The sequence below is a fragment of the Panthera pardus genome, unplaced genomic scaffold, assembly GCF_024362965.1.
Source record: "Panthera pardus isolate Hobbes unplaced genomic scaffold, ASM2436296v1 HiC_scaffold_25, whole genome shotgun sequence".
NCBI lineage: Eukaryota > Metazoa > Chordata > Mammalia > Carnivora > Felidae > Panthera > Panthera pardus.
This window is the reverse complement of record NW_026526821.1, coordinates 21589806-21607157: the sequence shown is the minus strand read 5'-3', so window position 1 is coordinate 21607157 and position 17352 is coordinate 21589806. Positions and strand designations below refer to the sequence as shown.

Genomic DNA, 17352 nt, shown 5'->3' with positions numbered 1-17352 from the left:
TCCTGAAGCTCACTAGTGTGATAGGGGAGTCATTATTAACAATTTACGTAAGTCATTATTTTAGTTGTGTTAAGTCTACAAAGAAAAGAGATGGGATGCCAGGAAAGCTTACTTTCTTCCCTGTGTCTTCATCCGATGGCTTGTGTGAGCAGTTCTTCTGGGCAGAAGCCGCAACTGCCTGCGCTAATGTGGGCACAGAGCCTCCCTGCCCACGTTTCCACATCCCTTCTCCCACTCTTTTCTTGGACTTTGTCTTTATAACTTGAGCTAATTGTTCTTCATTTAACCTGTTTCCTGTCTTACCACTCTTCCCAGGAGTCCTCGAGCATATGCCCTCAAACTCTCTGCCTCTCTAAGTGTGTCTAAGGTATCTGGTAGGAAAGAATCTAGAATTTGAAGAACAATCTTACGAATAGGCCAGTTCCTTCATTTTCAGATAAGGAAGGTGAGGACGAAGGAAGAGAGGGACCATGTCCACAGTCACATAGCAGGTTGGAGTCAGAGCCAAAACTAACTCAGGTCCTTGCCTCGGAGCCCAGTGCTTTCTTTTGCATTCCTGCAGGAGAGGCTTTAGTCAGCAGGGATCCATCCTCAGGAACTTCCCGTCTTTGCAGAAATACTGAGGAGGGTACACAGCTAGCTAGAGGCTAGGAGACCCAAGAGGGGCCATAAACAGACCTCAAATGGCCCAGGGTTGTTATTCCATACAGATTCACCAAAGGCGCTTTTTGTTGGGAGGAAAGAAAATAGTACACCAAGTTCCTGTCATTAGGGAAGTCATATTTTAGAGGAACATAGAAGTCTAACATGTATGAAAAGAGCACCTCAGAGCAGCCTGTTAGGAGCTCGGATGCACCTCGGTGCACAGGAGGGCTCCAGAACGGGTGGAGGTGGGGACTGGAAGAGAAAGCGTTTTCCTAAAAGAGGCAGAGCTCAGTTGGTAGGCAGGGAAGTGGAGGCAGAATTTCACTGGGAGCAGGAGAAGGAAGATACCCCTCGAAGCTGGAGCAGACTCCTGAACAAATGGCCCGTGCAGGCAGTGGCCTGTGCGTTGTGGGGTGGGGGTGGGGGTTGTTGAGAAGTTGTGGGAGATACTTTTGGGCAGGCGCTAATTTTAAAAGACCTTGAGCTCTGAGCAGCCATGGAGCTAGCACGGTGCCGTGCTTCACTCTCTCAAGGAGGTGACTGGATGAAAGCTGGGCTTTCGGAAGAGAAGTCTGGCGTGTTTAGGGGAGACAACCGGAAGGACTCATCGGGGATTTGCTGTGGTTACTTGGGTGTGGGATGAGGAAGCCCTGGGCACGGACGTGGGTGTTTTGAGCTTCTGTGGTGCTTGTTTGTCATAGGTGATAGATCTGGATGACTCTCTCAGTTTAATACAAAGTGGAGCTTTATAGTGATTTTTCTAGGCATGTCTAGGTGGCACCCTCAAAATAACTGTAAAGCCTGAGCATCTGTCTTTTATTTTATAAGGTGTTTTGAAATAGAAGAGCACCAGTAAAAGACAATGCAAACACAAAATGTCATGCTTTTACTTCTAAATCTCAAGTGCTACGTTAAATACGATTTAATTCACTATTGCCAGTATTGAACTCTGCTTTCCTTTTTTATGTAAAGGATTCTTCCTTTTGCGAACCTGGCTGAAGTGGGGAGGGGCTGTCTGGTGAAGAGAACTAGAGCAGGAAGCTGAGAGTATCTGTCTTGGCTCCTGAGGCCTGACCATCATCAGCACACACAGACTTAACCACGTTGTCTTCTCTTTGTCTCCTTAGGAATATAAACAGAAGCTCGCTCGGGTAACCCAGGTCCGCAAGGAACTGAAGTCCCATATTCAGAGCTTGCCAGACCTCTCGTTGCTGCCCAACGTCACAGGAGGCTTGGCCCCCCTGCCCTCTGCTGGTGACCTGTTTTCAACTGACTAGGACAGGTGTCGTGCCCCAAATTCCCATCTCTACCAGCAGAAAGAAGAGAGAGGGCAAGTCATGGTTGGAAATAACCATGATGGAAATAACTTGTGGCCCCTGGTTCTGTCCCTCCTTCATCCCAGTCCCGCAGCCTCAAGAAAGAACCACTGACTCTGAATCTCCTCTCCGTCCTCTCCTGTTGAGCACAATTCAGAACAGTGGCAAGTGGAGTCCAATTAGATTCATATTTGGAAAGAATACAAAGTCTCCCACTTCATGTATTCATGCCCCTGTTGGTTCTCCATTCTTAGCTGTCTCTTTACACCCAAGAAGTTATGAAAATCATGTGTACTTCTGGAAGTTTTCAGAAGAATCTTGTCCCTCCCGACAGCATTGTGTCATGAGAGCCGCTTCTCTTTTCGGAGCTGGGTTTGTTCAAGTTCAGTGCAGGCCTCCACTGAAGGACTCACTCTGGAGTCATTGACTTTCCTGGCTACCGTCCACCCCAAAGGTTGGAGGCACGACTGTCAAGCAGCTTTGCCGTGAAGAGTTTGCCAAATCTCTGATCCTTCCTTTCCCCTGCTTGTAGTGATGTATAGTTACAGGTGCAGTGCATTTGTTTTATAAGCAGACTAGGGAATCTAGCAATAAGATTCAAAGCTGACCTGGGATATACGGTTCAGAAGGAAGACTAACGGGGATCACAGACGTGAGTTCAAAATAAGTTATGTGCTTCGGGTTCCTACGGACCACCTTCCCAGGGTTCCTGCTGTCGTAGAAAACGTTCCTAAAGACGTGATCTTCTGGCCCTAATCTTGTGAAGGCAGTTGTTAGGAATGGCACTGGTGGACCCCAAAAGCTAAAGGCAAAACCAAGAGTGTGGACTCTGCACGGGTGTTGCTTTTAGACTCCTGTCTTTTGGGGAATAGGGCTCACACTAGCATTCTTTCACTGGGCTCAGGTCTACGGTATGGCGAGTGAACTTGAGTATCTCCCCTGCAGATATGACGCTCTGTGCATGTCTGTCTGTCTGTCTGTCAGTTTACGCCACTGCACACATCCTTGTGCCCGGAGGAGGAGGAGTACTTGATCGGCTGTTACCGAGTAGCTCATCTCGGGCAGAGGAAGGGGGGAAGTCAGGGATATTAATTTTGGGTTTTAATTCCATTATCATGCCAGCTGATATCATGACTATATAATGTAGTTACAAAGGATTTTTACCTTGCTTTTAGTAAAGGTTAGGCCTGCTAACTGTAAATCATTCTGATTTGGCAGTCTTCTTTTCGACATTGGAAAGGGCAGAAAACAGTTTGCCCCAGTAGTATGACAGGAGTCAGGGCCCGGAGGCTGAAATCCATAAGCTATAAAAAGGAATTCAGCGGTGGGGGCTTCAGAATCTCCATTATTTTGCGTTGTTATTTTCAGGATTACCAAAAAGCCAATTACTTGTAATTTTACATGTTAAACATGTGGAAACATAGCCTGTGTTTTTACAGTGTGCAGGCTTTCCTTTTAGAAGCTCTTCTGTCTGCCATGAAGTGAGAACAGTGAAAAAAAGTCCTAGCAGGTGTTCAGTTTGACTCTGTGTAGAACATAGTAGCATTGAAGCTGTTCTTTGGATTTGAATATAGACTGGATGTTGTTTGCTTACTGATACTGCCTGTGGTCCTGTCATTATTAAATTAACGAGTCTCTAACTATAAAGTTTTCCTCCCAGAGGCCAGAGGGCAGTAGGTGACTTTACTAAGGAAAATTGCAGGAAAATTGCAAGATCGCTTCTAATCGTTGCTGTTTTCTGCGCATACGCCCCTCCCCACATGGTGTGCTGCTTCAGTCCTCCGTGCGAGCTTGATGTGGAACGGACCCATCTGGGACATTCTCTGTGCTTTTACCAAGGAAGCAAAATTTGACTAGCCACAAATCAAAAGGGCAGAGTAGATGTTTGCTCTGATCAGCTGGATGACAATGTTACGGCGTGATGGATTTCACCCATCGCTGTATTTTCTCTGATTGAGTTTGACCAGCAATTGGTGCGTGATTCTTAACAGCAAGAGCAAGAAATGAAACTGTAGCAATTATGTAAATGAATGTGTTGGCCTCCTAACACCTGTTACTAGTGGACTTCCTGTGAGGAAGTTAGTTTTGGGGTTTGTTTTGTTTTTTAATGAAATGCTTTTGTGTTTTAAATCTTCATGCTCCCTGTATCCTCCCCATGTGTGCTCACTTCATTTGTTTAATTTAAACGAGCCTTTCTCCTTGTCTGTACCAGGTGGGCCGGTGGGGTGGGCTGGGGTGGGGTGGGTGGCTTTTGTTTTGTGTGTTTTCTTTCTTTAGGGCATCCGTAGGCCTCAAGGACCTCTCCTTTAGGTCATATTCCTCAGAACGTCTTCATTCTAATTTGTTTTGTTTTGTTTTGTTTTTCTTAAAGAATATTTTTAAAGCTTAAATTTGTATATTAATTTAGGACTTTATTTAGAAGTATAGGCTGTCATTGGCGGCAGCAGTATATTCTGAAATGTCTCATAGATATATATTTTTGAATAAAGATGGTGTTGTTGAACGACACTGTGTGATGTTTCTTTCCCCTGCCTCGTTACAGAACACCCGGTGCTTCCTTTGTAAGTGGTGGGTAATTAGTAATCACCAATAGAGATTCTGCCGTCTGCACAGAATCTTGTCCCTTAGGAGTTTTGTTACTGTTAGCGGCCCATAAATACTCAGCACTTACATAGTATGTTCTGGTTCTTTCCAGGGGCTTAATTAGCTTTAATTAGCCAATCCACACAGGGCCCCGGAGAGGGACCTCCATAGTTTTATTCTCGTTGTACAGAAGTGGGAACGGATGGAGAGAGGTTAAATGACTCTTTCCCCACTACCACAGTCTCTGACAGATTCAAACTTGGAAGTTTTTGATTTCAGCGCTTTTGTTCACACTGCTAGGCCTCCGGAGAGAGATTTGAGTTTGGCAATCCAGTGAAAGCCACTCTGAACTGTTTAAAAGAGCAAAATGTGAGATCGTTGTCAATCCAAGTGGTATGTCCTTTAAAAACATTTCTGCGCGTTTCCTTTCTCCTTTGTTTTCACTTGTGAATGCAATGAAAGCCTATTGGCCGAGTGCTGTTAATGAGAACTTGAAATAATGGAAAAACAGTTTGAAATACAGCCTTTGGAAGTAACTGATGGTCTTGGAAGGCTGATTTGAACCCTTTCCACTGGGTGAAGGCAACCTTTGTCAGAAAAAGCAGGGTTGGCTGTTTTAAGCCACAAGAATGCCGCAGTACCTGTGGTCCTTCAAGATTAAATGCAGCTCGAGGCCGAGTGCAGAATCAGGGGAGTTGAACGTATGCATTGCTGGAGTTCAGGCCTAAAATATAAAAGGTGAATGTGATACGTGAATCTCAGGAGAACAGAATCTCCTTCTGTGTCCCCAGGTTTCATGGCCTAGTTAATGCCTTCACTCCTACCTATAAATAGTAAGTCCATAATTCTTCGGGTTTAATTAGCACCCCAGGCTACAAAATACGGCTGTGAGGTCCTCAAAGCTGAAGATGGGACTGCCCAAGAGTTCATGAATCTGTCAAAATGCTTAACTTTTGTGATTAGAGTCATTAACTCTCTGTGTGACCTTCCTGGGCCAGGTACTTCCCTCCCCGGGCCTCAGTTTTCTTATCTCTGAAATGTGGTATTGGACTAAATTATCTCTAGGTTCTCTGCCAGCCCTAAAAGCTTATGGTGATTTTACTGCAGGAGAAAAAGGCAGGACCGAAGTCTGAGAATGCTGAATATGGCAAGTCCTAGGTTCCCGGAAATATGTGTTAGATAGGATAATAACACCACTGTTGTGTTGTATACAGTTACTCTAAAAAAAGGAGGAGCATATACAAAACCCCGGGAATCTGTAAGGAACAGAACACGAGAAACAGTGCCAAGACCAAGAAGATGGGAGTAAACACTGTTCACCGGGCACAAATAATCTGCATTTTGTATAGTTGAGGTCTTAAAAAAAAAAAAAAACAAACTATTTTCCAGCCTGGTTTGCCGTCTTACTTTTTGCTAGAATCATTCATCTGGCTAAACTCATTTCTCCTCACCACCTCCATGGGGTTTTTCATTTAAAAATCATTCTTCCACTTTAAGGCACAGATTCAATTAAGAACCCATTATTCTCCTGTACAGTAGATTGGGATTCATATAGCTTTATGTAGTGTTGAAAGCCCAGTTGGTTCCATTTTTTTGACTCTGAAATAGTTATTTGGCATTGAAATTTCATTTCTGCCACTGGTTGGATAAACACTAAAATCAGCAGTATGGATCAGGATTCAGTATTTTTCACAAATAAGAGGCAGCTACCGCAAGCGATGGCCTACCTCTCACCTCCCCTCACTGTGATGACCTTGGGCAAGTCCCTCAGCCTTTAGGTGCCTCAGCTGCTTCTCAAAGGAAATGAATGAGGTCGACTAACCGCTGAAGTCCTTTCCCGACCTGAAGTTCCATATGCCCAAGCTTTCGGAGTCTTTCTACCGAGAATCTTACTAAAACACCCACACCATACACTCCTTTCCAGTTATCTGTATGAAGTCTTAGTTATAAAAGTGGTAAAGTGGTTACAAACATACCAATGAATCACTTTGAAGGAGGTGTTTTTTAAAAGGGCCTAGGGCCATGTCTGGAATAAACTAGGGACTTGATGGTAGGCGTTACTATATTCAATAACGAATGTAGGTATTTCAGTGCACATGTAACAAGAGGTTCAGGCGTTTTGGGGGAGGCAGCAATAGATACCACATGCCTGGACCATACGCTCTATTTACAGTGGAGACGTAGCGCACTTAAACTTTCTCACCCTCGCGGAGGGTATAAGAGAGTCAGGAGTTCAGAGTTGAAGGAAGACGATTTGGGGTACAGATTTCTTTGAAGAGGGTCATTGGTGTGTTTTGAGTCCCCCAAGGGAGAGTTAGTGGATGCCACCTGCTCCTTGCCTTCAGGCTAGGGAGCTGGGCTTCTGTGGAGCTTCACATGTGTCCCCTCTGGGGTGACAATCCAGTACCCAGGACAGACCCCTACCTGGAAAAACCTAAAGGATGGGATGCTAGAAGCAAAGTGCTTTGATGATGGAGGCAGGGAGAGGTGGCTGAGTTGAGTGCAGCCTCTACTCCTAGAGTTTGTCAGGGCGAGGGATGCATGTCTGTCTCCCAAGGACCAGACGTGGGCCGTATGTTAGAGAACTGGCATGGGGTCATCTCAGATCCTGGCCAAGAGGCAAGGGGTGGCCCCAAGCAGGTGTAGTGCCGAGGAGGAGAAAGCAAAGAGCTGGAGGTGTGTGTATAGAGGGAGAGAAATTTTAAGGAGTGGGTTCATGCAATTGTGGGGGCTTAGTAAGTCCAAAATCTGTAGGATAGGCCAGCAGTTGGGGACCCAAGAAAGAGTGGCACCGGCATCCAAAGACAGTCTGCTAACAGCATTTCTTGCTCAAGGGGGATGTCAGTGTGTTTCATTTATTAAATATTATTTATTTGCTGGTTGGATGAGGCCCACCTACATAAAGGGTTACCTGATCTACTCAAAAGTCCATCGATTTAAATGTTGAATCTCTTCCTTAAAACACCTTTAAAGAAATATCCAGAATAATACTTGACCAAATATCTGGGCTTTGTGGCCTCGCCCAGTTGACACATAAAATTAACCATTATGCTCGCCAAGACTACTTTACATTTTTAAAAAATCATAGCTATATTTGAGTCCTGGGTGTACCACAAACCAGGTGGCTTAAAACAACAAATGTATTGTCTCACAACTGTGGAAGCTAGAAACCCAAAATCAAGATGTTTGCAGGGCCATGCTCCATCCAAATCCCCTGAGAGAGGCTCCTTCCTTGCCTCTTCCAGCTTCTGGTAGCCCCAAGCATTCCTTAGCTTGTGGCAACTAACCTTTATCTCTGCCTCTGTCTTCACATGGCTATCCTCCCCCTATATCTTTGTCCAAATATACCTCTTTTTAGGGCCCACCCTGATGACCTCATCTTAACTTGATTAAACCTGCAAAGACCTAATTTTTAAATAAGGTCACATTCCCAGATACTGGAGCTCAGAATTTCAACTTATCTTTTTTGAGAGGGGACACAATACAACCCATAGTAGTAGCCATCTTAGCGGGTATGAAGTGACTTGCGTTTTCCTACCGTAGGCTAATGGCAGTGAGCATCTTTCCACGTGCCTGTTGCCCCTTTGCCCATTTTTGAATTGGCTTGTCTCTGTTGTTGGGTTGAAGAGCTCTTTACATATTCTAGATATCAGACCCTTATCAGATACATGATGCACAAATATTTTCTCCCATAGGTGTCTTTTTGCTCTCTTGATAGTGTCCTTTAATATACAAAAGTTTTAAATTTTGGTGAATTCCATTTTCTTTTGATGTCACATCTAAGTAAACGTTGATAAATCTAAGGTCATGAAGATTTACTGCTGTATTTCCTTCTAGGATTTTATACTTTTAGCTCTTATATGTAGGTCTTTGATCCGTTTTGAGTTAACTTCAGTAATGGGTTGTATCTCGATCAATTCACCTTAACCTCGAAGATCGGGTTCCCAGCTCAGCTTTTCATAAAATCTTGACAGACCTGGCATTCTGTAGAGTTGTAAAGCTCAAGAATACTCATGAATTTACTCCAAGTACAATTTTCTTAAAGGTCTCTAACAGCCTTCAGTGAAGTCACCATCTATGAAACGATAAATGATATTTTGAAGTTTAACCCAATAGTGAAAACAACTCGAGTAGAGATTTTCAGTTCCACCTATGAAGGATTAAGTGCTATGGGAATTTCCCTCCACCCTGAACAACTGGAAAAGTAGATATGTAAAACAAGTGTTTTCAAACACTGGACATCAGGAAGCACAGAACTACGAGTCCCTGGAGAAGGGGAACAGATAGGGAGAGGAGACTGCCACATCTTACTCACTGAGGGTGCTTCCGATCTGCAGTGCACAGATGGGGAGCCAGAGGCCCACTGTATCACTGAATTGAGGAGATAGACATCAGAGTTCAGGAAGGTTGAGGCGGCTACAATTTGCACGGAGAGCTAACGGGGCAGCTGCACAGAGACTGAGTGCAGAAAATCTGCAGAGGACATGTGTGGGATGAAACTCAGTGAGACCAAGGAAAGAACAAACAGAAAGCAGTAACCCCAATAATTCCTGCAGTTCACACAGGTCTACGGATAGGTGAAGTTTCTGCTAGCCAAAGTAGAGAGGCCTTGTAATACACAGAGCAATGGAGAGAATCCTCAGAAAGGTCATGCCTTTGTAGTTGGGCTAAATTAGTACTAAAGGTTGCTTTCAGCCAGCCATAAATAAAGCTTGGTAGTAAACTTCAAACTGGTCTGTAACTTAACTGCTTGGCCAAAGAAAGTCCAGCTGTATTTAAAGAAATAGAACCAACCCTAGCACTCAACAGAGTAAAGTTTAATCTTTGGCTTCCAAAAAAGAAAGAAGAGAGAGACAGGGAGAGAAAGAGAGACAAAGACAGAGAAAGAAAGAAAGAAAGAAAGAAAGAAAGAAAGAAAGAAAGAAAGAAAGAAAGAAAGAAAGAAAGAGGAAGGAAGGAAGAAAAGAAAAAAGAAAAAGAAAAATGATCAGACCTGTAAAGAAGTAGAAAAAAATATGACCAGAGTTGGAAGAAAAATAAGTCAATAGATCCAGAATGGCACAGGTGATGGAATTAGTTGACAAAGATCTTAAATAGCTGCTATTAGTATGGTAACTACTCAAGGATATAAAGGAAAATATGAACATAATGAGGAAAAAAATAGAATACATATTCCTAAAATCCAAATCAAATTTCGAGAGATGAAAAATACGATATCTGAAACTAAAATAAATGGAATGGGATCTAACAGCAGATTGGACACTGCAGAAGAAAAGATGAGTGAAATTAAAGGCACAGAACTAGAAATTATTCAAAACGAAGCATGGAGAGAAAATACCAGAAAAGAAATGAACAGAGCAGCCTATGGGACAATACCAACTGTCAAAAATACATACCGGTAGGAAAGGAAAAAGGGAAAGAGAAACATACTTGAAGGAATGATGGCCATTCCTCAAACATGATGAAATTTATAAAACCATAGATCCAAGAAGCTCAGTACCTCAAGAAAAATAACCCTGAAAGAGCTGCACATAGTAACACACATCATAATCAAGTTGCTGAACCAGTGATAATGAGTAAAAAGAAACACATAGAGTCACAAACATCAGGATGATGGCAGACTTCTCATCAGACACTATGCAAGCCAGAAAAGAATGGCCATGACATTTTTAAAGTGTTGAAGGAGAAGGGAGTGGTGTGGGAAGCTCCTGTCAATCTAGAATTCTGTATTTAGCAAAAATGTCTTTGAAAAATAAAGGTGAGGGGTGCCTGCGTGGCTCAGTCAGTTAAGCGTCCGACTTTGGCTCAGGTCACGATCTCCTACTTCAGAAGTTCGAGCCTTGAGTTGGGCTCTGTGCTGACAGCTCAGAGCCTGGAGCCTGCTTCAGATTCTGTGTCTCCCCCTCTCTCTCTCTCTCTGCCCCTCTTCCGCTCACATTCTCTCTCTCTCAAAAATAAATAAACATTTGGGGCACCTGGGTGGCTCAGTCGGTTAAGCGCCCGACTGTTGATTTCAGCTCAGGTCATGATCTCACAGTTCAGGAGTCTGAGCCCCATGTTGGGCTCTGCACTGAGAGTTCCGAGCCTGCTTGGGATTCTCTTACTCCCCCTGTCTGCCCCCTCCCCTGGTTTCTCTCTCTTTCAAAATAAATAAACATTTAAAAAGTTAAAAAAAAATAACAATAAATAAATAAATAAATAGATAGATAGATAAATAAAATAATAAAAGTGAAACGAAAACTTTTTCCAAGCAACAAAAACTGAAAGAATTAATCACCAAAGACCTGGACAACTTCAGACAGAAGAAAAATGATATCAGATGGAAATCTGGATCTCCAGAAAGGAAAGAAGAACACTGGCTACTACATGAGGAAGTATATCATTTTTTCTTATTATCTAAATATTGTTAAAAGATAATTGTCTAAACAGAAATAATAGTGTATTGGGGGCTTATAACATGCAAAAAAGCAAAATGTATGATGACACTGGCATAAGATCAGCAGGGATCAGAGAAACGGAAGTATATTATTATAAGGATCTTATTGTATTTGTGAAGTGTTATAATGTCACTTGAAGGTAGAATGTGATAGGTAAAGTTGTACACTGAAAAGTCTAAATCAACCACCAAAATAACGAAAAGAGTGGTAGCTAATAAGGCAACAAAGGAGATGCGATGCAATCGTAAAAATTATTTAATTATGAGGGACGCCTGGGTGGCTCAGTCGGTTGTGTCCAACTTTGGCTCAGGTCGTGATCTCACCATCCGTGAGTTCAAGCCCCGCGTGGAGCTCTGTGCTGACAGCTCAGAGCCTGGAGCCTGCTTCAGATTCTGTGTCTCCTCTCTCTGCTCCTCCCCCGCTCACATTCTGTCTCTCTCTCTCTCAAAAATAAACATTACAAAAATGTTTTTAATTATTCAATTATCAGTAATTTTACCAGTAATCACACACTGTAAATAGCCTAAACACCCCAAAAGGCAGAGAGTGAGATATTTATTTTTTTTTAACGTTTTATTTATTTTTGAGACAGAGACAGAGCATGAACGGGGGAGGGGCAGAGAGAGAGGGAGACACAGAATCGGAAGCAGGCTCCAGGCTCTGAGCCATCAGCCCAGAGCCCGACGCGGGGCTCGAACTCACGGACCGCGAGATCGTGACCTGAGCCGAAGTCGGACGTTTAACCGACTGAGCCACCCAGGCGCCCCGAGAGTGAGATATTTAAAGTTCATGGTTTCAGGTATCAAGGTCACCAAGAGAGACGCAACTCACACAGGTGCTGGATGGAATGACTCATTTACTCAGAGAGGGAAGACACAGACAAGATCAGCTTCAACAGTGAGCATCAGTCCCTCATGGCCCACACCCCTCATCCCACAGCCAACACGGGAATGGTCTGTATGTATCCCTCTTATGCTCCCTCCTAGGCAGAGGACCCTGTGTCCTACCACGGGGAACAGATAGCAGCCCGGTGCCTGCCCTACGATGCACACGCTTGAGCAGAATAAAGATGTATGCAGCAAGCCCTTTGGGGAGGGAAGGATATTTCCAAACAAGGTGATTATGCCCAGCACAGCGTGTGAAGGGTCCTTATCCCATCTCTGGACTAATGTAATGCACACTTCAGTCCACCCTAGACCATGATGACTTCTGGATTGTTAGGTTATGAATTAATGAGGTCTCCCTATATTTCCTAACATGTCATTCTTCAAAATGCCGGATACCTACGGTGGGTATTTCTCCTCTCCCCGGCCCAGGGGCTCACTGAGTAATTGTGGCCTCTCGGATATGTATGTGGACTCAAACCCGGGTTAGAATGCATTTGACCTCCCTCACTAGGTTCTATGTAGTATTGCTACCTCGGCAGATTCCACTTCAGTTCGACCCGATTTGTCCACTCAGCATGCTCTGGGCTAGAGCAAAGCCCTGAATTTGGAACCCAGTTGGAATCCCAACTCCATCACTGCAGAATGGAGTGACTTTAGACACGTCACTTCACATCTCAGGGGGGGTCTGACTTATTAGGAAGACGCTATTTCCGGTTCTCCCCGGAGGCCTTCATTCCCATGTTCAACACGAACAACTGCGTGGAAGGCAGCACGGGATGGCTGTGAGGACCAGCTCCAGACCCCCAGTGGTCTGAGTTCGAGGCCCAGTCTCCCCACTCAACTGGCACTTAGGCCAAGTGATTTTACTTCTCTGCATCTTGATTTCATCATCTGCGTACTATGGATGGTCACAGACTCGGTCTCAGAAATTTATGGGGATTTAATGAATCAATATTGCTAGAGTAAACTGAGCTACACGAGTGTGAAATAAATAAAACCCGTTTGCTGATATGAAACAGTCTGTCCAAACTCTGGGCATGTTGAGCCTGGGATGTGGCACAGCTGGACCCAGGCTTTCTTCTCTGGAGATCCTGGAACAGGAACTGTGCCCTCTTAAAGTCACAGCTGTTGTGAAAAGATGCTAAGGCGGGGGCGGGGGGGACTTTGGCCAGTGGCAGGAGGGTGGACAGGCCTCAACATCAAGGCCTCCCAGGAAGGAATGGGTCAAGGAGAGGGCTTGTGGACAAGGAGAGGGCAAGTATGGTGGGCCTCGGAGGCCGTAGATGAATATAGGCATAAAAATGGCTCTTACTTTGAGGATAAAACTGAGGACAAGAGGCGGAAGTTTCAGTGGAGATGACTTCTGACCCATCCTCAGGAAGACTGGTTGCCCCACCAAGGTTGGCTGCCCCATCTTGTCTCGGGCTCTGTAGGGAGATTCTCAATGAGGGTAGAGAATTGGACGATGTGAAACATACACGGCCCCTCCCAGATCTCATGGTCCTGGACTCTAGAATTTCTGTTGGTTTTGAGATCTAACTACTGATAAGTGTGGTAGGAACAAAAAGACATTGCTATTGTAAAGTTCCAAAATGTGAAGCTTGCCAAGAACTCTATGAAGAGCGTCTGCCCAGATTCCCTGGGCTGCTTCCTAATGAAGTGCTCAGCAGCCTGCCATTGCTGTAAGAACCACCCCCCCCCCCCCAAGGATTGTGAAACATGGGTGGTGGTGACAGCTCTTGGCAAGGTCATAGAAAGTCAGTTTGTCTAAGAGCTGTCATTGCTCAGGAGCCCAAAGGTGGACCTCCAAACCCTCTTTTGATATTGCCCGTGGCTGCCCTTGAAACTTCAAAAGGGACATCCAGACCCGGCCCCTAGTTTGCCCATAATCCGATGGCATCTGGGCTTCCTTTCAATGGCCGGAAGTCTGTGAAGTGATTCCTAGGAGTGGCTTTCTTGTCTGCCCCAGCCAAAACAAGCATGGAGAATCCTGGTTATGAGGCACGCACACGTTTATTAGGCTGTGGTATTAAATTATAGCATGGCCTGTTATACATGGATTCAGATAAGCCATGGTTCAAATCAAGCTCTCCCTCCTCCCCAGAGCTCTTTGACCAGCCATGGAACGGACTGGTAGCGCACCGTCTGTCCCTGAAGGCAACAAACGGTGCCTATGTGACCACTTAGGTGGGCAATACGTGGAGAGGGGGGTTCTCAAACCCAGTAGCATAAAGGCTGTAAACTCAAATGCTTTCCAGGCCGGGGATGCAGTGGAACTGAAGCAATTTGGCCAGCTGTGGGCAGGCACTCGGCAATGCGCCGTTTAGCTAAGCGTCAACATGCCGGGAGGCAGAGCCAGTACGGCCAGATTGTCTGATTTTTCTAAGAAAAGGTGGGACCCTGCATTTGCACGTAAAAATCTCCCCATTTTTTTGAAGGGTGGCAACTAATTTGAATACCGGTCGGAAATTTCTTTCGGTAGCGGCTGCAATATCATCTTGTTTTAGAGTGTCTGTTGGTTTTAGAACGCCAGTTGGCCACTTTGGCAAGCAGAGAGTTCCTCTCTGCTGAGGACCTGTGACAGGACTCTGCAAAGCCAACCACGGTCTGAAAAGGAATCCTTGTTCCAAGAAGCATGTGTAGGCCTGAGTTCAGAGCCTGCAGGTGACTTCAAGTTAATCCTGTCTGGCTACTTGTAGCTCGCTGTGGAGACGGGAGCATGGGCCGGAGAGTGAGGAGGCCCGAGGTCTGGTCCCAGCCCTGCCACTGCTTCCCTGTGTGACCTTGGGAAAGTCTCGGGTCTACTCTGGCCTCCGTTTCCCCTTCTGGAATTGGCCCAGAACATCTCAGGTCCCGGATAGTTCCAATGGTCTCGTTTTTTCCGGGAGGAACCCAAAGGGAGAGTCTTTAAAAGCGGGACATGTGGTTCATTTGGGGTGAAATGGCTGTCCTCAGGACTGGCTGTGCATCTCTAAGGAGTTCCAAAGCTAAGAAAAGAAGTTACCAGAGAAGAGGCCTTCCCAGCGCCTTCCAGAGTCTTTGTGCCAAGGGCTTGGGGCTGATGGAGGTGATCTGCTGACATTCATGAAGCACCAGTGGTGAAGTTCAGATGGTGATAGAAGGCAGGTGGGGCTTTTATGACAGATGGAGAATGGCAGGTGGACGGTCACACCAGTGGCCTGGCTTCTCAGCTCTCTGCTCTCACTCATCCTGAGCCCAAGAAGACCTTCCCTGTCTCTGGACCTCAGTTTCCTCCTTCAGAATGAGGAAGGAGGTTGGCTGGCTGGTTTCTGAGCCCCCTTTGAGCCCTGGAGATCTAGGATTCCAACGAATATGTCACAGAGTTATAGTTTTGTTATCTGCACAAAGGCTTTAATTTTTTTTTAGTTCAACAGATAATTTTTTTAAGTTTATTTATTTATTTGGCAGGGGGAGGGAGGGGCAGAGAGAGGCAGAGAGAGAATCCCAAGCAGGATCCTCGCTGTCGGCACAGAGCCCGATTTGGGGCTTGAACCCACAAACCGCGAGATCGTGACCTGAGCCGAAATCAAGAGTCGGATGTTTAACCACCTGAGCCACCCAGCCAGCCCTCAACAGATACTTCTAGAGAAACCTGCCATCATGGCTCGCACCATCCTGGAGGAGGCAGCGAGCAGCCAGGTAAAGGAACGGTGTGCCTGGCAGGGAGCAGTGAGAAGAGAACAAGTTTTCAGTGGGGGGACTCCGACGTCGTCAGGGCGGGATGGGGACAACTTCTTCGGGGAAGGAACTCGAGCCGGGGTCCACAGGGTGATGAGGCGCTCACTAGGGGAAGTGACAAGAAAACATTCCTGCAAGAGGAACGGAAGGTACAAAGCCAGTGGCCAGAGGGCAGAGGCATATTCGAGGCACTGACAGGAGCCAGTGCTGCTGTGAACAGAGGCTGTTGAGATTTGGGGTGAGCCAGACCCCGCAGAGTCTTGTCACCCTCGGGGAAGACTTGGGTCTTCACTCTGAGCATGTGAGAAGCAAGGACAGACAGGGTCACACCTGTGTTTTGAAAAGGCTTCTCTGAGTACTGCTGGGAAGAGATAAGGGGATGGTGGAAGGGACGAGTGGGGATTCAGGGGAGCAGAATAGACGTGGGGGAGCCAGTGAGGAGGTGGTGACGGAGTGACAACATCCTGGTGGGACACGACGGGGGGCCTGGCTGGAGCCATGACAGCCGAGAGAGAGCGAGAGGTCAGACTGGAGAGCTCTTTGGGATTTCGAGTCCCCAGGACTTGGTGAAAAATGGAGGGAGGAGTTGGGGCCCCCTCCTTGCCGTCGGAGCAGGTGCTCCCAAAGGCGAGCCGGCCTCCGCTCCACATCTGTCCCAGCAGTAGCCCCTGACGTAGGCGGCCTCTGACACGGCTCCCAGCGATCCCCTCCTTCTGGGCTCTCACAGCTTTGTGTTTTTCCCTTTTGGCTGTGGGGCCCACTTGATGACTTGCAGCAGAAAGAATATGTCGGCAGCGATGGGGGAAGAGGTTGGGTTATAGAAGGACTGTGACTCCTGTCCGGTGCTCTCTCCATTCCTCCCGCTGGGGAAGCCAGCTGCCTGGGTGTGAGGCGGCCTTCGCGAGACGCCCATGTGGGTGCACTTGGACGTGGGTCTTTGGAGGCCTGCCGACAGCTGTGTAAGTGACTCTGGAATCCGCTCAGCCCCCCAGTCAAGCCTTGAGCCGGCCCCCACCAAGGCTGACGCCTTGATTGCCGCCTCATGGAAAACCTTGAGTGAGAACCAGCCAGTGAAGCCACTGGCAGATTCCTGACCCACAGAAATTGACAGCTAATCATCATTTGTTATTTCCAGGCGCTGGATTTCAGGGTGATTTGTCAGGCAGCCACGGATAATAGACACAGCCCTCCCCGACACGGGCAACACCCTCCCCGTCCCCGGAGCTGGGGAGGGAGGGGTTAACCGCAGAGCCCGGGGCCTCCAGGCTGGGAGCAAGGTCAATGTCTCCAGCTTGAGGGACAGTTCATTACGGAGTCATCTAGTGGCCCAGCCAACATTTGGGTCTGCTGCCGGCTGGGCCTCAGCTCTCCTGTGGTGCCTGTCAGAGCAGGGGCCCTGGAGGGGCCGGGGCAGCCTGGAAACGGATTCATTCACCGCCTGGCTTCCCTACATCTGCCCGTGATGCGCCAGCTGCACGTCCCCAGTAGGGGTCAGTGCTGCCTCAGCTCCTGCATTGCGGCATCTTCCAGAGCCCATGGCCCCGGGGTCTGCTGTGTTGGGTCCACAGAGAGGTGCCGAGGAGGCTACCCCAAACCCCAGGGACGGCCAGTAACCACACACAACGTGCATGGAGCACCTCCTGGGTGATGGGCCCTTGTATTCATCATCTTGTTTCACCCTCCCGCGAACCCTGCCCAAGTGGGAATGCCTACGAGCCCCTCCCCTGCAGGTGAGGAAACCAAGGTCCGAGGTAGCCGGAGGGGGAAAGCACCTGCCGGTCTGTC

At 46.7% G+C, this 17352-nt stretch overlaps 1 protein-coding gene across 3 annotated transcripts in view; it reads left to right on the top strand.

Annotated features, from left to right (window-relative positions):
- Nucleotides 1–17352, top strand: part of RPRD1B (regulation of nuclear pre-mRNA domain containing 1B) — a 67347-nt gene that overhangs the window by 46426 nt on the left and 3569 nt on the right. For 2 of the 3 annotated variants that reach the window (XM_019458528.2, XM_019458527.2), the window contains exon 7: nt 1773–4467. The exons of the other annotated variant lie outside the window; for it this stretch is intronic. In XM_019458528.2, the coding sequence (XP_019314073.1) occupies nt 1773–1922 (150 nt within the window). In that variant the 3' untranslated portion in view covers nt 1923–4467. Of the gene's footprint in view, nt 1–1772; nt 4468–17352 lie in introns of those variants that run through there. 3 annotated transcript variants of the gene reach the window in all.